The 25,196-nt window shown below is 43.0% G+C and overlaps 4 protein-coding genes across 4 annotated transcripts in view; all 4 read right to left on the reverse strand.

Annotated features, from left to right (window-relative positions):
* Nucleotides 1-1,853: 1,853 nt before the first annotated feature.
* Nucleotides 1,854-5,008, reverse strand: LOC311338853 (acidic mammalian chitinase-like; the record flags this gene model as incomplete). Its single annotated transcript, XM_084464182.1, has 9 exons — nt 1,854-2,104; nt 2,221-2,353; nt 3,373-3,489; nt 3,577-3,759; nt 3,880-4,003; nt 4,097-4,221; nt 4,329-4,494; nt 4,651-4,707; nt 4,818-5,008. The coding sequence occupies 9 exons, from the start codon at nt 5,006-5,008 to the stop codon at nt 1,854-1,856; spliced, it is 1,347 nt and encodes a 448-aa protein (XP_084320308.1).
* A 4,972-nt stretch (nt 5,009-9,980) lies between these two features.
* Nucleotides 9,981-12,273, reverse strand: LOC311338852 (acidic mammalian chitinase-like; the record flags this gene model as incomplete). Its single annotated transcript, XM_084464181.1, has 9 exons — nt 9,981-10,243; nt 10,380-10,512; nt 10,657-10,773; nt 10,861-11,043; nt 11,158-11,281; nt 11,373-11,497; nt 11,637-11,802; nt 11,909-11,965; nt 12,083-12,273. 9 exons carry the CDS (start codon nt 12,271-12,273, stop codon nt 9,981-9,983), a joined length of 1,359 nt encoding a protein of 452 aa, XP_084320307.1.
* A 3,170-nt stretch (nt 12,274-15,443) lies between these two features.
* On the reverse strand, nt 15,444-18,365 carry LOC311338268 (chitinase-3-like protein 1; the record flags this gene model as incomplete). The annotated part of the gene is made up of 11 exons (XM_084463495.1): nt 15,444-15,832; nt 15,924-16,056; nt 16,168-16,284; nt 16,376-16,558; nt 16,650-16,773; nt 16,878-17,002; nt 17,091-17,256; nt 17,478-17,534; nt 17,678-17,882; nt 18,228-18,254; nt 18,341-18,365. The coding sequence occupies 11 exons, from the start codon at nt 18,363-18,365 to the stop codon at nt 15,444-15,446; spliced, it is 1,551 nt and encodes a 516-aa protein (XP_084319621.1).
* A 2,426-nt stretch (nt 18,366-20,791) lies between these two features.
* LOC311338646 (acidic mammalian chitinase-like) overlaps nt 20,792-25,196 on the reverse strand; it is a gene marked incomplete at both ends in the record, with an annotated part of 7,223 nt that continues 2,818 nt past the window's right edge. The window contains 5 exons of the mRNA XM_084463931.1: nt 20,792-21,000; nt 23,227-23,353; nt 23,651-23,767; nt 24,592-24,774; nt 24,941-25,064. Of these exons, the coding sequence (XP_084320057.1) occupies nt 20,792-21,000; nt 23,227-23,353; nt 23,651-23,767; nt 24,592-24,774; nt 24,941-25,064 (760 nt within the window). The remainder of the gene's footprint in view (nt 21,001-23,226; nt 23,354-23,650; nt 23,768-24,591; nt 24,775-24,940; nt 25,065-25,196) is intronic.

Raw genomic sequence — 25,196 nt, forward strand, 5'->3', positions numbered from 1 at the left:
CGATCTGTAAAAGAGAACAGAGAAAAAAAATGTACAGACTGAATGGTGGATAGGCAGGTAAAGCTAATCCAAGTAAAGGTTGGAGATGAGAAAAAAAATGATTCCCCTTGAAACCCTGCATACACTTCTTTACTCCAAAATGAAGATGGAAAGCAGAGAACACACAAAGTGTAGCACTACACAAACTAATAGTCACGATGGAACCCAACAGAGAATAACGTTTCAGATAACACCTGTCTTTGCCAAAATGCCAGCACTGTTTATTTTACTTTTTTTTAAGATCAAATCAATATCAGTATAACAGCAAGTAGTTAGGGTAAACCCCCACAAACAGTCATATAAGCCTACTTAGCAAAACATCACAAACAGCCATATACAAATATTGCCAAGAGGAATAATTTACTTTGTATGTGTGAGGTTGCAATTGGCATTGCACTTGAGATTGAACATTTCAAACAAACCTATATATATATACAGTATATACAGTATATATATTTATATAGATAGATATGTATAGATATGTATAGATATATATATTAAAAAAAGAAAAAGAGAGAGAGTGAGAAAGAGAAAAAAGATCCACATCACACGCTTCTGACACAGAGTCCTACTTATTGACGTCTTCTCACAGATCTTCACCTAGCGCCACTTCACAGCTAGCTGCTGCCACTGTGTTTGGGGCTGACAACATTAATGCGTGAACAATCAAAAGCAAACTAATAATGCATAGAAGAAATATTGAATATTTAAGGGTAATTCATAAGCATCTGATGTTATACAATGAACTGGCTATGTACATTGCCTAACAACATATATATATATATATATATATATATATATATATATATATATATATATATATATGTTTTATAAATTCAGGTTGAAAATAGTTGTAGCTCAAAAGATGACAGGGAGAGTGCAGGGAAGTGCCAATTATCATTGTTTGTGAAATGTTATTATCTGTGAATATCTTCAGTCTAGTAGGCTTTTGGTATAGTTTCTTGAAACCCTGGAAAGTGGTTATTTAAACACAAAATCGCTTATGGGCTGTGGGCCTAAAACCTTTTTAAGCCCCAGTTGCTCTAAACAATTAAAACAGCATATATATTAAGCAGCCTGTGTTCTCTAAGCTAAACAACTGAATACTTTTCACTACAACTCAAACCACCCATATCAGCAATATGTAGCATTTCAACTTTGTCTGCTAAAATTAATTTTACACTCAGTGGAAAATGATAGGTTAGGCATTAAAAGTTATTTAGATGACATTTCTAGCGAGAAATGTGATATTTTTTGATGTTATATTTTTTTCATAGTCTTCATTCAGTGAATGTATATGTTCATGTGTATCTCTGTGTTTTTGTAGGGCACCCTGGAAGTTAAGCTTCGCCATTGCTTCGGCAAAATGTTGATTACGATGTTTAATTTTATTATTATTATATTATTGTCAAAAAATAGTCCAGGCTGGTAAAAGGATTATTCGCAAAAGTCTTCAAAACTTTATTTTGAAGACGTCTTGACTGCAAAAAAAAAGGACAAATGAATTGGAAAGAGGTGGAACTTCAACTTCAACGTCATTAGAACGATCAACCAGGGGGCGCCTTGGGATCACCTGGTGGACGTCTCCAGTCACCGACTCAAGTGATTCAGTCAGCCTCAATCCCAAGCTCTGGTTTCAACAGGTCCAGGTCGGACCTCAACTGAGCAAATGTTCTAGTTCCACAAATCAAGCATCATGCCATCAAATCCTCAAGGAAAAATCTGACTGCAAGAACAATATGCATGAAAATATTGCTTTTATTTCTTTGTTTTTTTATCTCAAAAAATGTCAATCAAATAATGTTGGATATAAATCAGGGCCAGACGCAGCACTTGCAGTCGTCATTGAAGACGGTGCCAGACCCACAGCGCCTGTAGTGGGTGACTCCTCCTGCACACACATAGAACTGGTTTTTGTCCTCTTCGTGGGGATACAGGCCATCGGCCTTTCCGTTACAGAAGCCTGTGCCTGGTGCGTGGGTGGTGGTGGTGGGTGGGGTAGTTGGGCCCCGGGTGGTGGTAAGGCTGGGGTCAACGGTTGTGGTAGGGGGCAGGGGAGGCAACTCTGAATGGAAAAACAAAGAAGGAATGCAAATTACAAATAGTAAAGCAGACATAATGAGAAATGTTTATTTAAAACTGAAGGATTGATAATTATTTGATTGAAATCATGCCATGTACCAATATTGAGGAGAGTGCGGAGATGTGACAGCAGAGGGTGGCTTCCCTCTCCACAGAACTGTCCTTTGAAGTCGTCCAGATCCAGGGCCCACACAAAGGCCCCGCCAAACTTCTGCTCTTGCATGTAGCGGACCTGAGGAATGGTGAAGATAATTACCCTTTTGATAATGACTTGAATATTTTGGTATATATATATATATATATATATATATATAGAGAGAGAGAGAGAGAGAGAGAGAGAGGAGAGAGAGAGAGAGAGAGAGAGAGAGAGAGAGAGAGAGAGAGAGAGAGAGAGAGAGAGAGAGAGAGAGAGAGAGAGAGAGAGAGAGAGAGAGAGAGAGAGAGAGAGAGAGAGAGAGAGAGAGAGAGAGAGAGAGAGAGAGAGAGAGAGAGAGAGAGAGAGAGAGAGAGAGAGAGAGAGAGAGAGAGAGAGAGAGAGAGAGAGAGAGAGAGAGAGAGAGAGAGAGAGAGAGAGAGAGAGAGAGAGAGAGAGAGAGAGAGAGATAGATAGATAGATAGATAGATAGATAGATAGATAGATAGATAGATAGATAGATAGATAGATATTATATCCAACTATTGATAGTATGATTAAAAGTGATGTATTGTACAGTATGTAGTGTAACTATTTTTTAATTTTTTTAAATGCTCAAATGTGTCAAAGAATTTGGACCGCACCTCCACCCCTCTTTAACAGAACTTAAAATACATGTGCATGTTCAATTATTCTCTTTTGGATTTTTAGGGCTCACCATTCCTGCTTCTCGTTGACTCAATGAGTCGTCGTGACTCTTGTGTCGTTGTGTGTCCGACTATGCGTGCATTCAAATATGTGTAAACAACACCTGCCCAACTCAACCTCTGATTGGCTTGCCATGAAATGACTTTAATTACTCTACCTCAGCCAATCGTTATCATGTATGTTATTGTCTCATGCCCACTAACCAAGGAAGAACAATAAAGAGAGGTCTATTTGGCCTGAGGAAAAAACAGCTTCAATTATAGTAACGCGCCACATTTTTTGGCAGTAACGGTAACGGCGTTCTAACGATGGGAAGAGTAATGAATTAGAATCTGAAAAAATAATTAGTTACTGAAAAAAGTAACGCTGTTATTTATAAAGCCGTTATTCCCATCACTGCTCATGCCTACCTTTGTCTCATAGCTCTCCCTGGTATCGAATCCCACCCACTCGTTGTTCTTGTGAGCATAGGGGACTTTCTGGTCTTCAATCCATTCCAATTTGGCTCCCTTCAGGAAGGTGCAGATCTGAAAGAGATAACCAGGGTCCATTCACTGTGGTGGTCCACTTTCTGACCTTTAGACCGGTTGCTACTGGCGCCCCAGACCCCTCACCTCGTAGTAGGCCCAGAAGCCGGCCTCACGGGTGTAGGGTCCGGCTGCAGCAGCTCCGCTGGCGGGGGCTCCGATACCGGTGTTAGACGATGTCAGACGGAAGGTGCGACCGTACGAAGCAAAGCCCATATGCAGCTTCTCCACTGGGGTACCTTGGTCCCTCCAGTACTTCATGGCGTAGTCCTTGACAGAGAAACACAGAGTGGGCATGTTTTAGATACAATGGACGTCACGTGAACGACTGCTACAAGCTCCTGTGTTGGTCAAGGGGTTTGTTCAGGCTGTGCTGGTTTGAACACTCACAGTGTTGAAGTAGACGAGGTCACCCTTGTCCTGGGCACCACGGAAGAGGGGGCTGTTGTGGCCAGTGAATTGCTCCCAGGTTCCGTGGAAGTCATAGGTCATGACGTTGATGAAGTCCAGATACCTGGTCAAACATTAGAACATCAACGCTAGAATTTGCCAACACCAATGTTGATATAATTTTTGTTTCAGCTTTGACATAAGAGACAAAACTCACTTGGCAACCTCAGCGATCTCATATCCAGCATCAATGGTTCCTTTCCCTGCAGACACAGCAGCGGTCAGCATGAGCTGGCTGTTGCCGGTGGCAGCGGCCTCAGCTGCATAGGCAGCCACAAGTTCCTGGAAAATAAACAGGTAGTGACAGATCGTAGCTACGTTACCGTAGTTTCTGCCTAAACACATGGGATGGACTGCATGAAGAATACATCAACCCATGTTGTACCCACCTTGCAGAGCAGAGTGAACCTCTTCTTGTCCTCTGGGGGACTTCCACGAGACCCGGGGTACTCCCAGTCCAGGTCCAAACCATCAAAGCCATGAGTCCTCAAGAACTTAATGGATGACTGGATGAATGTCTGACGGTTGGCTGCGTTGGACACCATGATGGAGAACCTGCAGAGAAACATTGTTGTTATAACTAAGGCCACCCAATACAGATGAACAAACATCACAAACGACAAAGAACAAACTTAAGAATCAATATCCAAGTCATTTTTGCATGTGGTGGATATTGACAATATTTGAAATCTTGACAAAAGGAGAAGTTACCGAGTTGAACCAAAGTTCCATCCTCCAACCGCCAGCAGTGTCTTTAAATTCGGGTTCCTAAACACAGGAGGGCAATGAGTTGCATCGTTCCACCAAACCAGGCCAAGATGAATGAAAAAGGGCCTTCATCCAGGCAGTACTCCTGGCCCAGGAGGGCTTCGGCTTACTTGGTCTTCAACCCATTGAAGGACTTGTAGAGGACATCGTCGTTCCACTCGTAGGTGATCAGCTCATTGTTGTTGTTGATGATGGAGAAGGCGTAGATGAGGGTGGTGCAGAGGAAGGGGTCCACGTCTTGTGGCAGGTACTTTCCCTCATTGGGTCTGTACTGGGACCAGTTGGTGAAGTAGCACACCATCTGATCGGCCGTTGCTGCATGGGTGAGAGAAAAGCCCAGTTTGGATATTCATCATTTATAGTTGAATGTACACATTATTAGACCTAAAAATATATGGTTACTTGACTCTAAGATTGAAACATTAATGCAAACAGCTGACTTACCAAAATGACATAATGCCAGGCAAAGCCCTACATGGAAAGAGAGAGAGAGAAATATACCGTTAATAACACGATGTAATAGCATGTTTACTATTCGGTAAGTTGGTCTTCTGATCAAAGCCAAATCGACTCACCTGCAAAAATTGAAAGCCTGGTCATCTCAATTCCAAGGGTCACACTTAATAAACTAAAGAAAAATATGATGAAAAATAAAGAGAATATGTTTAGCATGTGGTATCGTCATGTTTGCAGTCATTGTTTTAGATTGTGTTTAAGTTGTTTCATATCCCAAACAAAACAGAGCAACACTGCCAATCCAGGTTAAAAAATGCTAAAATAAAAACAAATAATAATTGAATCATTTTAACTTATAACTTAAATAATGATTAATAATTTGGTTGGCTTTTCACTGCCGACCAACGTTGTTACCTTACCAGAAGAACCAGAGAGCTAATGAACAGCATTCAGGCCGCGCTATATATACCTGGGAGAACGTGTACATGAGGTAAGGTTGGGTTTGGTGGTTATCATGTGACCACATAGGTTAAGAAAGTTGATAAAAAGCAGATAAACAACGTCTGCGGTGATAAGTACTTCAAGCTTCACTGAAGCGGTTGATTTATTAATGTCCTGTACAGTGTAGTACATCTTTCAACATATGAGCATTTGCAGTGATTTGCATCATGTTATTTTGCCTCTTCATGTAAATAATGTAGTGATAGTGGGAAGGTGTGTGAACAGATGACTCTTTGGTTTTATTAGTATCCCAGCTACCAAGGAACATGACATATCTGAAACTTTGTTTTTTACAGACTTCAATTTCACTGCACTTATATTATTACATTATAGGTGCACTGATAACAAGCTTGAATCATCAGGTTAAAACAGAGTTGTATAATGGTTTGTTTATGTAATTCTGTTACGATGTAGCTATAATTAGAGGAGGCTCTGTCGGTATACAGTATGTCTGCCCTTTCGATTTCTCAACAAGTGGTTTGGATGAGCAGTTAGAATAAGCTGAAACATATGAATTAATATAATGTTTGTTTTGATCGGACAGATCGCAAAAACTGAATGTTGAAACCTTTTTTAGATTGCCATCTAAGGACAGAGTTGCCAATCATCTGCTTGACATTGTCCTTGATAGTGAATCCAAACAAATACTTGCTGTTGCTCATTAAATGGGTCAAGCTATAGAATCATTAGAGCTGTCCTTGCTGTCCACCATCTCTACTACAGCAGGTTATAAATGGGTCAAGCTATAGAATCATTAGAGCTGTCCTTGCTGTCCACCATCTCTACTACAGCAGGTTATAAATGGGTCAAGCTATAGAATCATTAGAGCTGTCCTTGCTGTCCACCATCTCTACTACAGCAGGTTATAAATGGGTCAAGCTATAGAATCATTAGAGCTGTCCTTGCTGTCCACCATCTCTACTACAGCAGGTTATTGTTGGAGCCGTGTCACTTATACTGCAGCCCATCTTATCTGCTTCAGAACAAGACCTGAATATACTGAACCTGAAACACACCTTAGACTATTATGATTAACAGTAGAAGTTGCTCCTGTGGCATCCCTATGGCAACCCTGGCATCCATCTAAACACTATTGGGTTACCCCAAAAGGGTGGAATTCAACTCATCAGGTGAAACATGCGTCGATCCACATGCCTACGTGGATCGGGTTTGTTCCAACTAGATCGGGTTTTCATTTAATTATTTTTAGGCTATTGTGGTCATGGCCATTATTTGGGAATAGTGAACACACTGACCTGAGTCATTCACATCCAAACAAAGTTGCAATGCTCACAAATATGAAACAAGAAATGTCTCTAACCGTATCTGGAAACTAACTTCAAAACAATTCAGACAGAGAGCCAAACTATTGTTGAATTGAATCCTAAGAAGTTATTCAACATCTTAACTAATACTTTCAATACATTTAGACATAATCGAGCGTGAGCCATTCAGACCCTTTGAATTGTGATTTGTGACTTGATCATTTAGATTTGTGTGAGCAGGTTGCATGTGTCGGGAGGACTAGTTCAGAGTGTGTGTGTGGGGGGGGGGGGGGCGTAAAAGAACATAGTTGACATTTTCTGTCAATATTTGCAACTATGTTTCATCATTATCAGCTAAATGACCGGTCTAATCAACAAACACAAGAGAGTTATTTCCTAATAATACAAATGGCTATTGCTTAATAGATAATGTCGTGCAAAAAAACAAACAAGTAGTTGTGCTTGTTGCGTAAGGAGGAGACGGTATCTGTAGCGGCTGGGCCGGGTGGGACCGCTCTGGGAGGTCTCACCGCCCCACCTGACCCCCCGCGGGGCGTGGTCCTGACAGGAGAGGTCCTCTCTGAGGGCCAGAGCGGGCCAAAGTGCAACGGGTGCTGGGAGACATCATACCGTAGATCAGCATTACCTTTAATTAGCATAAACAAAGCAGCACGCCATACATAAAGATCAATATGTGAAAATAATTACATATGGATCTGAGTTACATGTTGAAAAAAATAACGAATCAAGCATTAATACAAAATGTGTCCTATTCTGAGCGGGCCCTGAGTCGGAGCCGCGTAGTGGTGAGAGTTCCTGTGTTGATGTGGAGCTGGAGCTTCACTTTGACCACTGCTCTACTCATCATTCGTCTTAATGCAGTGTGGTGAGACCTGCAGGCTCCAAGGTCTTACCTTTCAGTCTATAGGGTGTAGACTATCATAAACTATAGCAATATATACATTTGTGTAAATATTGCAAAAGGTGATTTGTTATCTCCGATTTGTGGAAAATGTTTGTCCTACAAACAAAAGGATATATAATACAAATAACAACAATTCAATAAACAATTTCAGTATGTTTTATGTACATAGATTTATGTCAGCCATTAAATATCCGTTAAATATCTTTAATATTTTATAAATATAAAAAGAAGATGGCCTATATATTAAACAATTGTAAGTTTTCCTTTACAAATATCGATAAACATTTCACTGCCAGCTCAACGCTAATACCCAACTCACTAAGTTGATGTTATTTAGCTTATGTAAATAGAGATGTTCTTCAAAGGCATATTATCAGATTATCTAATCAGCAGGTCACAATGTAAATTTATCAGGTAGAATAATTCTTTCTTTGATATACTTGTTCTTTTCAGATTGCCATCTTTCTTGTGAAGTATTGAAGGACAGCTGCTAATGATCTGCTTGGCATTGTTCTTGATAATGATTTATCCTATGCAAAGCACTTTCATGCTGTCGCTCCCTAAATGGGTCAAGCTATGAATGATAAGGAGAAGTCTTTGTTTGATCTCTCATACTGCAGGCTGTAAGAGCCCTGTCTCTTAGACTGCTGACATCTTATCAGCATCACAACTTAGAGCTCATGAGAGAGTTATAAACGGCACCTTCAAATATTAGGATTTAGCTATTACGGTTAACAGTAGTTAGTGTGTAATATTATACGTACAAACCAGTATTTGATATATAAATACCTGTGGCTGCTTTGATTATGAAACAATTATGTACCATAGATCATGCTTCATTTTACAATCCACCAGAAATGTTAATGTGCATATATATATATATATATATATATATATATATATATATATGTATATATAATCTATAATATATGCATGTGTTTATATATCTGTTTATTTAGAAAGTTAGTACATTTATAACATAGGGATGGGTCTAATCAAATAAGTTATCTCCTGATTGCAGATGGTTATGATTATAAAGATAATGTTGGTCCAATGTACGCTTCAAACAACCCAAGGATAAAACGTTATCTGAATCACAAACCATAAAGTCATATTTTCCATTTGTCAAAACAATCACAAAGGGCATTCCAAGCCCACAGTCCATGGGAGAGATGGTTCCCCGGACCATGAGCTCAGTAGGTGCTTGTACACACACAGACTGGGTTACATCAGCGATTACGTCAGCTCAACATTGAGATGAGCTCCATGGCGCTCTAGACTGTGAGTGAGCTCTGACACTGGCTTTATCCCCGAAGCAGCAGCTCCTGGCACGATGCAGGAGGGACCTGCTGGCTACTGTGAGGCTGTCCGGTCACTTTGTTTCAAAGTGACCCTGAGACTAAAGGGCTGATTATGGTCCCACGGTCACGTCATTTCAAACTCTTTGGTTTTCGACACGTGTCCCAGGCGATACCCAACAAACAACAGATGAAACATACAATGTCGGGGATGAACGCAGCTGACTTGATTTGTCCAGTGTTTAGACGCTCAACGCAGAGAGCAGCCTCAACTCAGCTCCAGCAGTACATTCATGATTTCATGAATAGCGTACTTTGTAGGCTATGCAAAAATAGGACGTTATATCATATAGCGAAATAAGTCATTTTTCTTACTTTGAAAACGTAATAATAAAAGGACAGGATATTTACCTTGGATAATAAATAGACTCTGTTTATTGAACCATTGCCTATTAACCTAAACAATACCGACCATTACCACACACACTGAGGGAGACCTCCATGTCAGCATGGAGCACCAACTGATCCTTATACTCAACCTCTACAGCAAACCGGTTTGCAATGTCACCATGTCACTATTGATGAGTTTGTTTCCCCGTCAGTCTGTGGGATACCTTGCCTGCCTTGCCTTGCTTGAGTTAAGTTATGTATGTAGTTATGTACTATCTTTATGAACACAAATCACACATTTAGAGGGCGAGCTAGTCGTTGACAATTTGCAAAAGCGATTTTTATTGAATGATATTAGGAAAAACGATAACACTTACAACAGAGGATGAACTTCATTCAATAGCTTGAGAATGTATCGTTTTCAGAGTCATCCAAATTTCAAGGCCAGACGCAGCACTTGCATGTGTCATCAAAGACAGAGCCAGTTCCACATGCTCTGACGTGAGTGACTCCATGGGCACACATGTAGAACAGGCTTTTGTCCTCTTCGTGGGGATACAGGCCATCGGGCTTTCCGTTGCAGAAGCCTGTGCCTGGTGCGTGGGTGGTGGTGGTGGTGGTGGTGGGGGTGGTGGTGGGGGTGGTAGTCGGGGTGGGTTTGTTGGGGTCACGGGTTGTGGTCGGGGGCAGGGGAGGCAACTCTGAATGGCAAAAAAATGAATGAACGGTTAGTGGAATTAGCAAAAAACATGAAGAAATATTGCATGAAATATATTTTTAAGACATTTTTTTTATTGAAAACAGTGATATAAAGGTAAAAAAAATCATGCCATGTACCAATATTGAGGAGAGTGCGGAGATGTGACAGCAGAGGGTGGATTCCCTCTCCACAGAACTGTCCTTTGAAGTCGTCCAGATCCAGGGCCCACACAAAGGCCCCGCCAAACTTATGCTCTTGCATGTAGCGGACCTGAGGAATGGTGAAGATAATTACCCTTTTGATAATGATTTGACTTTTGATTGATTTTGATTGTGTGATTAAAGTGATGTATTGTACATTTAGTGCAACCATGTGATCTCGTTCTACATTATGTAGTGCTACCCTCATGCCTACCTTGGTCTCATAGCTCTCCCTGGTATCGAATCCCACCCACTCATTGTTCTTGTGAGCATAGGGGACTTTCTGGTCTTCAATCCATTCCAATTTGGCTCCCTTCAGGAAGGTGCAGATCTGAAAGAGATAACCAGGGTCCATTCACTGTGGTGGTCCACTTTCTGACCTTTAGACCGGTTGCTACTGACGCCCCAGACCCCTCACCTCGTAGTAGGCCCAGAAGCCGGCCTCACGGGTGTAGGGTCCAGCTGAAGCAGGGCCGCTGGCGGGGGCTCCGATACCGGTGTTAGACGATGTCAGACGGAAGGTGCGACCGTACGAAGCAAAGCCCATATGCAGCTTCTCCACTGGGGTACCTTGGTCCCTCCAGTACCTCATGGCGTAGTCCTTGCATTGAATTGAAAATAAAATATTAGGACTGTGGTTTGACTGTGGTTGTAGGGTTAAAGTTACTTGTCAATGTCAAGTAACTTTCCCTCTGGTCAATCATGTTCCCCTTACAGTGTTGAAGTAGATGAGGTCACCCTTGTCCTCGGAACCAACGAAGAGGGGGCTGTTGTGGCCAGTGAACGTCTCCCAGGTTCCATGGAAGTCATAGGTCATGATGTTGATGAAGTCCAACTCCCTGATGCGGGAGTAAGGTGTTAATATATAAAAAGATAGTTCGGCCAGAAATACAGTTTTAAAGGGCATGCTATGGAAACCAGAAAACTCACTTGGCAATCTCAGCGATCTCATATCCAGCATCAATGGTTCCTTTCCCTGCAGACACAGCAGCGGTCAGCATGAGCTGGGTGTTGCCGGTGGCAGCGGCCTCAGCTGCATAGGCAGCCACAAGTTCCTGGAAATTCAAGTAATCAAACGATATATCAAATTAAACTACAAGGAAATAAGAGTATAAATAATATATTGTAGCTCCCTATAGGTGGAACTGTTAACCTTTGCATCAGGAAAGTGTACTGGAGTAAATTGTTACCCACCCTACAAAGCAGAGTGAACTTTTCCCTGTCCTCTGCAGGACTTCCACGAGATCCGGGGTACTCCCAGTCCAGGTCCAAACCATCAAAGCCAAAGGTTCTCAAGAACTTAATGGTTGACTGTGCAAACTTTTGACGGTTGGCTGCGTTGGCCACCGTGAGGGAGAACCTGCATTCAACAGAGGATCACTGGTGTCATGCCTCAGAACATATACTGAAATGATCCAATGATTAGCTCCTGATTTCAGGGGACTTTAGAGGAAAGAGCAACGTACTGTCTTGAACCAAAGTTCCATCCACCGACAGCCAGCAGAGTCTTCAGATGAGGGTTCCTGAGGACAGGAAATATGTGTCAATGGCTTCGAGTCACTGGTTCAATACTCCCATTCAATACGAGCAGGGTTCTGAACGGGGCTTAGGTTGGCCGTTAAGAACATGCCGCCACTTACTTGGTCTTCAAGTCGTTGAAGGCCTTGTAGAGGACATCGTCGTTCCACTCGTAGGTGATCAGCTCGTGGTTGCTGTTGATCATGGCGAAGGCATAGATGAGGGTGGTGCAGAGGAAGGGGTCCACGTTTTGTGGCAGGTACTTTCCCTCATTGGGTCTGTACTGGGACCAGTTGGTGAAGTAGCACACCATCTGATCGGCCGTTGCTGCATGGGTGACACAAGGACAGATTTAAGCATACATTAGCCTCTGATTCTATACATGGGATCACTGGTGGGAGTGCACTTGTCATAGCTTACCGATCTGGCAGAGCACCAGGCATACGCCTAAGAGAATAGAAACACATGAATATAAGGTATAAGAACATGTGTTCAATTCAATGAATCAATGAATCAATGGATACACACGATATACACTCGATCATTTGGTAGATACCTGCAAGCAGTGTCAGCCTGGTCATCTTGAAGTCAAATATGACGACTTTGAAATGTGTCTGTAAGATAAGACAAAAGATTCACATCAATCTGCGTACAACCTCTATATAAAGAGCATACAGAGGCACTGTTTGGTCCATTCTTATTTCTGTCACAGCCAAGCTTACCTTGGGAGTTTCATCAGAGAATACTAAACTAACGGAGGAGATGGCCTCCTTTTATAGTTCATCCAGAGCAGCAGACTGAAGACTCTTTTGGCAAGGGCAGGGCTCATAAAAATATGTAAACACCACTGATAAGAGAGTGCACAGTCCTAAGATGCCAACCAATTAATTTCACTGTTCAGTAGTATGCATACACAGCAAATTGCTTCTGATGTATTTTAGGTATTAATTAAAGAATTAATCAGTCTGCAAGAATGTATTTACTCAAAGCTCAAATGTATTCGGAGATGGACTTTTATGATTCATAGATTCAACTGACTGTCTGATGGCGTGCCAAGTTTAGCAATTCATATATTTTCCATCCATGTTTGATTACTTGACCTTTGTTATTTTAACTCAGCATGACCGTTGAACTACAGTACAGTCCTCGTTGTTTATTCAGTGCAACATAGTAACCGTGGCCATAAGCACTTTGACCATAAGCACTTTGACCGAGTCTTGTTTGGGATTGGCATCCATCGTGAACTCTTCAACCTGTGGAGTGTGTGGGGATGAAGGCTGGTTTAAGCGGCCTCACCTGACCCATGTCAGACTGAGTGGTGCTGGGTGAGGCTGCATGTCTCCCTGGTAGAGGGTTGTCTCACCGCAGGCTGCTCGGGGCCCCTGTGGAGCTACCGCCGCGGCCAAGCAGTTGGACCATCCAGACAGCCCTGCAATGCCATGTCCAGCAACACCTCCACCAGGCCCCAGGCCTCCGGCCTCCAGGATGGAGGGGGAGGGTGGGGTGGCGGGTCTCCCTGACCAGGTGTGGGGACCATGGGGTTCCCAGTTCAGAGTCCATTTTAATGTATTCTGGATGGGGGCTGGGGGGGATCAGGGTTCGGCTGGGGATTTCCCCCTAGCCTCAATTTGATGTGGAGTTTGTGTGGATGATGACTGGTAAGCAGCCTCACTTGGCCCAAGTCAGACTGAAGGGCAGATTATGGTCCCACGTTCACGAAATGCAAGGGGGTTACGGACCCCTTACGTCCTTGCGGACCCTCCTTGCTTCCACCGCAAGGGTCTGAAATGCGCCTCCCAAAAATTGTAACCTTCCGTTACAACGGCGACGACGCAGCCGCAAGGGCTGTGATTGGTCCGCTCACTAAAACCTGACGCAGGAAGCATAAAGCTTCATGACTGCGTTGAAGCGTCTGTGTGGTCATTGCATGAACGTGGAACCATAATCAGCCCTTGGTTGGGCGGTGGGGATGGGTGAGGCTGCACATGTGCACAGGTTAAACCAGCCATCACCACAGACTCTCGGAGGACTCCTGCATGGAAACACTTTGTCTGGAGGAGCCAAGCCAATGCCACCTAGGGGAAGGGTTACCCCCACCTAGGTGGAGTGTGTCCTCAACCTAGGTGGAGTGTAGCAGCCAACTAGGTGGAGTGTAGCAGCCTACCAGGTGGAGTGTAGCAGCCTACCAGGTGGAGTGTAGCAGCCTACCAGGTGGCGTGTAGCAGCCTACCAGGTGGAGTGTAGCAGCCTACCAGGTGGCGTGTGGCCTTCACATACAATTTGGTTTATTGTCTTCTTAAGATTAAGCAGGGAGATTTACCGTCAACTTCTCACATAGATTTCCTGAGATGCTTTTTTATTTATTATTTTATTAGTCACATTATCAAAAGGCCTTTGGACTAGGTGTCTGTGGGAGTCCACACACCAGCTGGGCAGCTTTACTGGGCTCCTCCGTCAACCAGGACACTGCTAGATGTTGTCGAAACACGGTTTATTGCAGAGTTGGAATCTCGGCTACAGTCAGGTCAGGTGTTTCCTTAAGACATGTCAGAGCTCTCTCAAGTGTGTGGTGATGGCTAGTCTAACCTTTGAGCATTGATTGTCCGAAGGCTGCCTAGACCAGCCACCATCTACTCACACTCCACATTGTCATTTTCATTTTGTCATTTCATTACATTTTTTCAATTTTGTCGTTTTAGTATTCTAACTTTTTTTCAAATGTGTTTTTTACCATCCCTGGTTATAGAGTTAGTTGTTTACTTAAAAATGTAAAGAGCATGGGATACTAAACTGCAATGCTACACAATATACTTTTTCACATACTAATGAGACCAAGTTTGAATATAGGAAAAGACGTTAACTCTGTGAGAGTAATTCCCAGACAAAGGTGTACATTTGTGTTATTTTTTTATAATTGTGATAGTTTCCTCAATTATATATACATGTTGAACCGTATTTGTCAGAGTTGTGTTGTATTTTCTTTTTGTATTTGCTGTAGATTAGATGTATGCATGTAAGCATGTAATGCTTGTTCAATGAGCCAGGTGCCGCCTGTAATCTAAAGACCCTGATCCGATTTACCTTGGAATGCTTATGGCAAAGGTGGGGAATCAATCACATTCACGTCACATAAACCTATTGAAGCTGGCTGCAAGATAGAAGGAGAAAACAACCAAGCCAAGATACTGTTTCCTGTTGGTTACTGCAAGCATTTCCAAGTGAGGATTGTGATGAGCAGGTTACTGCAAATAATTACCTTGTTATGAGTGTATGGGCCATGTGCAAAGTCCTGTGTGATTAAAACCACCACTATGATAAAATAACATATAATATACTTTCTGATGTGAAATAATCTGTGTAAACTATTGATTGTCTGCAGTGGAAAAACAGGGCGCAAAAAAAGAACGCTTTTAGATGAATGCATTTATTGACAACCATCCTCTAACAAGTGTCTTCTCCTCACAACAGAGAAGGGAGGGAGTCTCAAGGCCAATTGCAGCATTTGCAGCTGTCATCATAGACTGAGCCCAGGCCACAGTGATTCACGTAGGTCATGCCTCTGTAGCACGTGAAGAAGGATGTTTTGTCCTCGGGGTTGGCGTATATTCCATCAGGCTTCCCTTTGCAGAAGCCTCGGCCTGGGATAGGGCGGGTCGTCTTTGTAGACGGTGCGGCGGTAGTGGTGGTCTTTGGAGTTGTTGGCTTAACAGTGGGACCAACTGGTTTGGCAGTGGTAGATGGTTTAACAGTGGGACCAACTGGTTTGGCAGTGGTAGATGGTTTAACAGTGGTGACCACTGGTTTGGCAGTGGTAGATGGCTTAACAGTGGTGACCACTGGTTTGGCGGTGGTAGATGGCACTGGAGGACGATCTGCAAGATGAACAACAGAAAAGTGAATGTTGCTTAAAAATGCAAATATTTACCATCAACTGCATGTGGAGGTGAGGCGGCCTGGACATACCATTGTTGACGAGTTTGCGTAGATGTGACAGCAGAGGGTGGCTTCCCTCTCCACAAAAGTCTCCTTTAAAGTCATCTAGATCCAGAGCCCACACAAAGGCACCTCCAAACTTGTTGTCTTTCATGTACTTGACCTGCGAATTGAGTTGATTATTATTATTCATATTCAGATAAGGGACACGTCTCAATATTCCTGTATTCAATATCACAGTGTTATGATTGTGAGGTACCATTTGAAACCTTACCTTGACCTCATAGCTCTCCCTGTTATCAAAACCAACCCACTCGCTATTCTTGAAGGCATAAGGAACCTTCTGATCATCAATCCACTGAACTTTGGCGCCCTTCAGGAAGGTGCATATCTGAAAAATATGACACAGATCTGTCAATCGACTGTGGTGGTCCACTTTCTGACCTTTAGACCGGTTGCTACTGGCGCCCCAGACCCCTCACCTCGTAGTAGGCCCAGAAGCCGGCCTCACGGGTGTAGGGTCCGGCAGCAGCAGCGCCGCTGGCGGGGGCTCCGATACCGGTGTTAGACGATGTCAGACGGAAGGTGCGGCCGTACGAAGCAAAGCCCATATGCAGCTTCTCCACTGGGGTACCTTGGTCCCTCCAGTACTTCATGGCGTAGTCCTGAAATTATTAGGAACAGTAGGGTAAGAACAACCTGGTTGATGACCTGGTCATATGTAAATGATGGACATGAGGGCATTTCTCTTCTCACAGTGTTGAAGTAGACGAGGTCACCCTTGTCCTGGGCACCACGGAAGAGGGGGCTGTTGTGGCCAGTGACACGCTCCCAGGTTCCGTGGAAGTCATAGGTCATGACGTTGATGAAGTCCAGTGACCTAGAGGTGCACATAGCATTAACTTGGTACACCACCCAGTTTTTATTCTGATTGCTAACAAGTCAAACTGAAAGGGGATAGCAAGTGTTAGGGTTTTACTGTACTTGGCAATCTCAGCGATCTCATATCCAGCATCAATGGTTCCTTTCCCTGCAGACACAGCAGCGGTCAGCATGAGCTGGCTGTTGCCGGTGGCAGCGGCCTCAGCTGCATAGGCAGCCACAAGTTCCTGGAATTTGGATTTTTAAAAATGAATAAACGGACTGAACTTCTGGAAGTTCTGACTGAACTCTTCACTGATAGCACCTTGAACCCACCTTGCAGAGCAGAGTGAACCTCTTCTTGTCCACTGGAGGACTTCCACGAGATCCGGGGTACTCCCAGTCCAGGTCCAAACCATCAAAGCCATGAGTCCTCAAGAACTTAATGGATGACTGGATGAATGTCTGACGGTTGGCTGCGTTGGACACCATGATGGAGAACCTGGATGGGTGATTTGGGTGAACAACATGTTTCCTCCTCCAACGCTTCAAGCTTAAGTAGGACTTTAAAATAATGTAGGAATGCTTAGGTGATACCTTTTGAAGGAGAAAGGAACAGAACCATTACATTTTTACCCTCAAACTGATTCACTGGGCAGTTACTGTTTCTTCATAAGCTGGCCTTAGTTCTAGAGAAGAAGAACATATGCAAGAAGGACTCACTGGGTTGAGCCAAAGTTCCATCCTCCAACCGCGAGGAGAGTCTTCAGCTCAGGATTCCTTGGAAGACAGTAGTTAGGGTTTTACAATGTGAAAACCTTGAAGCTTGTCATAGCAGAGGGCCAAGAATCATAATTTAGTTCACACCTAATTCAGTCTTTTATCTGCAGGTACAAAAGTGATCAATTGAATACAGTACTTACTTTGTCTTAAGACCATTGAAAGACTTGTAGAGTACATCGTCATTCCATTCATAAGTCACCAGCTCATTCTTGTTGTTGATGATGGAAAAGGCATAAATCAGATGGGTGCAGAGGAAGGGGTCTACGTTCTGTGGTGTATACTTCCCCTGGTTTGGTCTGTACTGGGACCAGTTGGTGAAATAGCACACCATCTGGGAGGCAGTGGCTATGGTTGAGAGAACATTGAGGGTCAGTCATATGTGTTGGCCATGGTAATATTTCAATATTATCGTACCTCGACATTCAATTCATATTTCATATCATATCATACATTATGCAGTGCTTCACATACTGTGTTGTTTACATGAACTCAGATGAACCTATTTAACGTCAATTCCCACATATGATCAAGTAATGTGTGCAGCATGGAATTTTCTAGAATGTTACACTACAGTACAATACACTGTTGTCCAGTCCTACACATACACATACATATATACATATGTCTGCACAATAAAGATGCATCACCTATGCATCACATATATCATATCATTACTTAAGTCTTACTTACCCAACTGGCACATCGCCAGGCAGATACCTAAGGAAACAAAGATAATCATGTGATTAAAGGTATTTCATTTAAGCCCATGTAATTGATGAATCTCATCGGCTTTAGGCACTTACCGGCTAGAAGAGTGAGCTTCGTCATCTTGATTTCAAAACTCCCAACTTGGTTTTCAGCTGTTTGAACATTCAAAAAACAAAGGTCTGAATTGTAAACCTTATTTCAGCATGTGGAATTGCATATGTTGAGTCCTAACAGATGATAAACTACACAGCATTTCACCAATATTAAGCATGACATAAACCATCATATGTATGAAGAATGGCTCTACTACTTATTGCAGTTGAAACATGTAAAGAATGAATACAGTTGGATCTTGTGGAACAGAGCTCCTGGTACCTCTTGTGTCCTCTATGTGCAGATAGACAGCAACATGCAGAAGTATCCCATGCTTTTTATTTACATCTGGGAGTGGTATATCTGCATATAACATGAAAGAAATCATATAGATAAGATTATTAGTTTGACCTTGAATTTAAAATTGCAAAATTGTGATAAGGTGTAGCTGCCAGAGTCAGGTATAGATTCTGGTTTATTGCCCTGACTCGGTCTGCATTGCGATCCATGGAAAATACCTCGCATATGGGGACATCCTATCAGCCATATGGGGACATCCTATCAGCCATATGGGGACATCCTATCAGCCATATGGGGACATCCTATCAGCCGGATGCCCGTGGATTGGTTGTGATATGGAACGAACAGGAGAGCAAGGGCAAGCAGTGATTATAAGGACTGGCCATACTTGGCCTGCTTTAAAACCAGACTTTCTTGTTCAGAGACAAGTTGAATTTATCCTTCTGGTTTCCCTGCTGTCCGTTTTCTAGTTGTTATTGTTGTTATTGTTTTTTAAGCACTATAAGGCACCTTGAGATTGTGCCTGATAATGAAAGGTGCTGTATAAATACAATGTATCGCTATCATTATGATCGTTACTCAGACTAACATCCCTAGAGTGGGATGTTATGGTAGAGCTGCAAGTCAGAACAACACGACCAGTGTTATTCAGAGGGATCAGCTTTCTCTCATGACGGAACCTGTCACATTGCAGGAGGATGATGACCTTATCCACAGGCCCCCAGGGGCCCCCTGAGGGCCCCAGGGAACGTTTTTAACATAACGTAACTAATATTGATGAATTAATATATCAATATGATATGACTTCACATTGACGTATTATTGCCCAGGTGATATCATTGAGTACTTATTGTGGTAGCTATTCATTAAGCTGCCCAGCAAGAACTCAGCTGGGCAAGGTCTAGAGATAAGTCCAACAATATCAGTGACATCTTACCACTAATAATTAACCATTGCATGTGTGGTGTACCATTTAATGCGTCATGTTATCTGATAGCTAATAGTTTTGTGACTATTTCGTATATTTGACCTCTGCATGCACTCATTCCAGACACGGGTCTTTGCAAAATGAATGGCAACCACAAATGAACTTCAATAGAAGCATTTCATTAAGATATTCCAAGTCTGACCGTGTATCATGTTGGTCATAGTCAACCATCGCACAACACGAGCGGGGCTGTCAGTACAGGGGGAAGGGTGAAGGGGGATGCCGTGGGTGGGCTCACTGTGTAAGTGAGAGTGAGTCTGCGGGGCTGTGCAGTACACTGAGCTGAACAATGCATGCTGGAAAAAAACAGCGATATAATTACTGATACTTAATCACTTTGCACGAGGCCTTGGGGTGCAGTCCAGTCCAGACTTTCGAACATGAGCTGCTGGAAGGCTTATTATATGAGTGCTTTGTGATATGGTGGAACACTAACTGTACAGCCCAGAGTGTCTGTGTGAACCTATACCCAGAATAATAAAGAATATACCCTATAATTACCATTAGCAGTACTAGTAATTTACTGTTGGTGTTCATGTTTATATGGTAAACCTTAACGTTTACCCCAATGCCAATGCTAGATAATAATGCTTATTACCGCATAAAATAATGCTCATTATTGGTTCATTAATGTATCCTTATTGTAAAGTGTTAGCTTATTATCAGTTGAATTGGACATGAATGAATGACAATGAACATTGAATTGTGCTTAAGTACGTCTGGGAATACAACTATTTGTGATTGTCCATTGCTAGCTTAGCCATTGCTAGCTCACCAATACTATGCGATTAATCGTGATAAAAATGTTAGTTGTTTGACAGCCCAAATTGATTGGATGGACGTTGGGGGTGATTCATGACATGGGTGAAAAGTACCAACCCTAGTTCATGCTTGACATTATACTCTTCTTTCTTCTTTATTTACTTTATACATATACAATATATATATATATATATACACAATTAAAAAATCACAAATGCAATAACAAAAGTCAGAGAAATGTCAAGAAAGATGTTTATTAGGAAAAGCTGAAAAGAGGTGAAGTAGTTCCTCTCGTCTGTATCCAGAGAGAGAGCCTGGGGGGGGACTCTGCTGAGCGTGGCGGTGATCGTGGCGGTGGTCGTGGTGGTGATCATGGCGGTGATCGTGGTGATGGTGGCGGTCCTCAGGGGTAGTTGCAGCACTTGCAGGAGTCGTAGTAGATGAGTCCAGGCTGGCACCTCTGCAAGTAGGTGTTGCCATTGAAACACTGAAAGTAGGTGGTCTTGTCTGCGACGTTTTCGTACAGGCCGTCGGGACGCCCCGCGCAGAAGGAGGCGATGGGGTCCTTGGTGGTGGTGGGCCTCGGGGGGGCCGTGGGCTTCGGGGGGAAGCCTGCGTCCGGGGCGGAGGGACTTGATCAGTGTTTGCATTTCACAGGGATTTCACTCTGATGCTGATGTACTCTTCACCATGTTATTGCATTATGATTTAAATCCTTACATTATTTGAACTACAGCATCATTTTGTTATGCATTCATGCATTCATTAAATACACGAGTCGTTCATAGTTTCATCAGTCTATAAAGTGTACTTTAAATAGAAACCTTCAGACAATGTTTTCCTATGGAGTTCTATTTAAAGTAAGAAAATTGAAGAATAAAAAATAAATTTAAAAAAGTGTTGTGGACGACCATTTTGTTATAATTCTTTTATCCTTTTGAATCTGTTTAGTGAGCACTAACCTCCACTTTGTTATAATTATTTTATAATTATTTTGTTTAGGTAACCTAAATGTCTCCCACTCCTGCAATCAAGACATTTCTCCATGTAGAGTCTGTATCAGATAGATAAATAGACAATGACATTATTCTCTCTATACTCATACAAGAGATTGAAGACGAAAGTATATTCACCAAGATAAACGTTCTTCTGACCAATGTACTTATTGTAAGTTGATTTGGATGAAATGTAGAAAATGTAGACTGCGGGCTCATAAATGTTTGGCCTCAAAGAAAGTTTCACTTTATAATGATCTGAGGAAGTGCATCCTAGTGTCTACTGTGAGTCCTGGGTGGTACTGGGAACTGCGTCCTGGCTACTGGGAACTGGGAACTGGCTACTGGGTCCTGGGTCCTGGGTCCTGGGCCCTGGCTACTGGGTGGGCTGGTAACCAATGACCTTCTCCTTGCATCAGACTCCAATTCTTCTTCCCTCCTCATTCTCCTGGATCTAAGCGCAGCGTTCGATACTGTTGATCATACCATTTTATTAGACCGTTTATCCAACTACGTAGGCATCCGCGGTACTGCACTCTCCTGGTTAAAATCATATCTGAGCGACAGAAGGCATTGTGTCTCATATAACAACACTACATCCGAATCCTCCTCAGTGCAGTTTGGTGTTCCACAAGGTTCTGTCTTGGGTCCCTTGCTTTTTGGCATTTACTTACTCCCCCTTGGTGAAGTATTTCGTAGATTTGGCATTAACTACCACTGTTACGCAGATGACACGCAGATTTACATACCAATTACACCCGACGATCACTCCCATCTTGAATCCTGCTTAGCTGCTGTCACTGACTGGATGTCACAAAACTTCTTACGTTTGAATGCAAGCAAAACTGAAATATTAGTCGTAGGCCCAACCAACCAACTACCACTCCTCACCGACCTTAGGCTAAACATTGATGGCTGTATTATCACTCCACACCATACAGTTAAAAACCTCGGCGTGACCTTTGATTCCACCTTGTCTTTTGACAGACACATCAGGGAAATCACCCAGACAGCATTTTTTCATCTCCGTAACATTTCAAAGATCCGTCCTCTCCTAAGTACCTCAGACACAGAGATTTTGGTTCATGCTTTTGTTTCATCCAGATTAGACTACTGTAATATTCTCTTTTCCGGCCTACCACACCGTAGCACACACAAATTACAACTTGTCCAAAATACAGCTGCCAGAATACTCACCAAAACTAGGAAATTTGATCATATAACCCCAGTTCTAATCTCACTCCATTGGCTCCCAATCAAATCCAGATCAGATTTCAAATTACTCCTACTGGCCTACAAATCCCTACATGGACTTGCACCTCCATACCTGTCACACCTACTCATCCCATACACTCCCACACGTGCCCTCCGCTCACAGAATGGTAACTACCTAATGGTCCCCAAAGTCAACAAAAAATCAGCAGGCGGAAGAGCATTTTCCCACCGTGCCCCACTCCTCTGGAACCGGCTCCCGCAATCAGTTAGAGATGCAGATTCCATAACCATTTTCAAATCCAGACTAAAGACCCATCTATTTTCTCAAACATATGGTATACCCTGATAGCACGTTTTATTTCTGTTCTGTTGTTTGTCTTTGCTTCATTTTTGTTCTTTGTTTCGTGTCACTATCGTCACTATCGTCACTGTTTCTGTTGTTGTTGTTGTTGTTGTTGTTGTTGTTGTTGTTGTTGTTGCTGCTGTTCTGTCATGTTGGCCTAATTGTCATCTCTAATTCTCTCTTCTGTGTGTGTTGTCCTGTAAAGTGTTCTGAGACCATGTTTTGGTGATTTTACACTTTAAATAAAGGTGAATTGAATTGAATTGTGTGTGCTCAGGCTCTTACCCATGGCGTTCCTCAGGTGGCTGACCAGAGGGTAGGCTCCCTCCAAGCAGAAGTTGCCAGTGAAGTCGTCCAGGTCCAGGGACCACACATGTGCTCCTCCCAGGTTGTTGATGTTCATCCACTGGACCTGAGCAGGCGGAGTGGGGGGGGGGGGGGGGTAAGTTGTAGACAATCTTAGAGTTATAGCTATAGTATTTGTGTAACTCTATTATAACAGTACAACGGATGGATGGATAAACTCTTGGATGGGCACATTTTATTCTTGAGAAACGTTCTAGCAGTAGAACCGTATTGCAGGTATAAATATGGGATTTAAGCCCGTGTGGAAGGACCTGGATGTCAGAGCAGTCTTACGGGCGGGACTTCAATAAACAAGAGACGGAGCATCATAAACGATGGACCATGGCGGTGGAAGCTAGGTCACCTTGGCAGCGAAGCTCTGCACGTTGTCGTAACCGAGCCAAACAACACCGTTGGTGGCGTAGGGCACCTCCTGCTCAGGGATCCAGTGGACAGACGCTCCGTTGATGAAGGAGCAGACCTGGGGACACGTGCAAACACATGTCCAACACTCGCTCTGAATGGATGCTGATCTGCACGACAACAGGGTCCACTGAAGGTTGTGAATAGTTATTGACGTAATATATACGTTACTATCGATAGTACTCGTGAGTCATCGTGACCTTTTGTTTTATCAACCGCCTACACGGACAATGGGCAGTGTTGTGCATGAACTAGTTCATTGAACAAGTTCTTTTTTCTATGAACTTTGAACTGAACTAACATATTTTTAACTAAAGAACTTGAACTTGAACCAGTTCAGATTTTGTGACCTTCTGAATTGATGCTTAGGTCCAGATGACATGTTTATTAAATATAGTTACTGCCTTAGTTGTGATGAATGAAACAGGTGTACAAATAATATCCACAACAATTTGAGATTGAGATTTTGCACAGAATACTCACTCCCACGGTTTTTCTTATTTTTCTAAAATAACTGTTAATGAACTGAACATGAACTAGTTCAAAACTGAATTGGTGAACTATGAACGTGAATTTATTCATTTTCTTTTGTATGAACTGAACTTTGATCTAGTTCATGTGAGGCGTGAACTTGCACAACACTGACTATGGGTGAGGTAAGTGTAGTAAAAGTACCAAGTACAGCCAAGTACAGTACAACCCTGACACTCGCCAACCCCTTTCAGCTTTTGTCAGTTCTTGTTTGCAATCAGAAAGATAACTGGTTGGTGTACCAACCCTTAGCTGCTTCATAATTACATGATTAGAATTAAACATTCACTGGCAGTAGCTTTGGCTAAAAGCATCTAGGAAGTGACTGAACAGTAAATACTGGGAGCGTACCTCATAGTAGGACCAGAAGCCAGGGGTGCGTGTGTAGGGGCCCGCCTCTCCGGCCCCGGTGCTCGGGGCCCCCAGGCTGCTGTCGGAGCCCCGGAGGCTGTAGGTGCGGCCGTAGGTGGAGAAGCCGAGGATCAGCTTGTCCGCTGGCGCTCCCAGGAACAGCCAATGGGAGATGGAGGCGTTCTGACAACCGCAAGGAAAACGTGGATTAGCAGCCAACCCACCGCCGGTTTAGGATCCAGCGAATCTCAGAAGCGTTTTCATCATGTGTCACATACATGGTATACATGGTGTGTGTGTGTGTGTGTGTGTGTGTGTGTGTGTGTGTGTGTAGTAGGCATGTTCTTACGATGTTGTGGTGAAGGTGGGCGCCACCGTCGACGCTGCTCTGAAACAGCGGGCTGTTGTGTCCCGTGCGTGCCTCCCAGTGGCCGTGGTAGTCGTACGTCATCACGTTGATGAAGTCCAGGTGACTGGTGGGCAGGAAAGCTCCAATAACCATTCGTCCCACGGATATAGCACGGCGGGTTGAGCCTTGCTTTTATATTTACTAATTGCTCTTTTATTTCCTATGAAAGTGACCGGGGTTCCGTTTCATATTTGAA

Source organism: Micromesistius poutassou (genome assembly GCF_964030765.1).
Source record: "Micromesistius poutassou genome assembly, chromosome: 2".
NCBI lineage: Eukaryota > Metazoa > Chordata > Actinopteri > Gadiformes > Gadidae > Micromesistius > Micromesistius poutassou.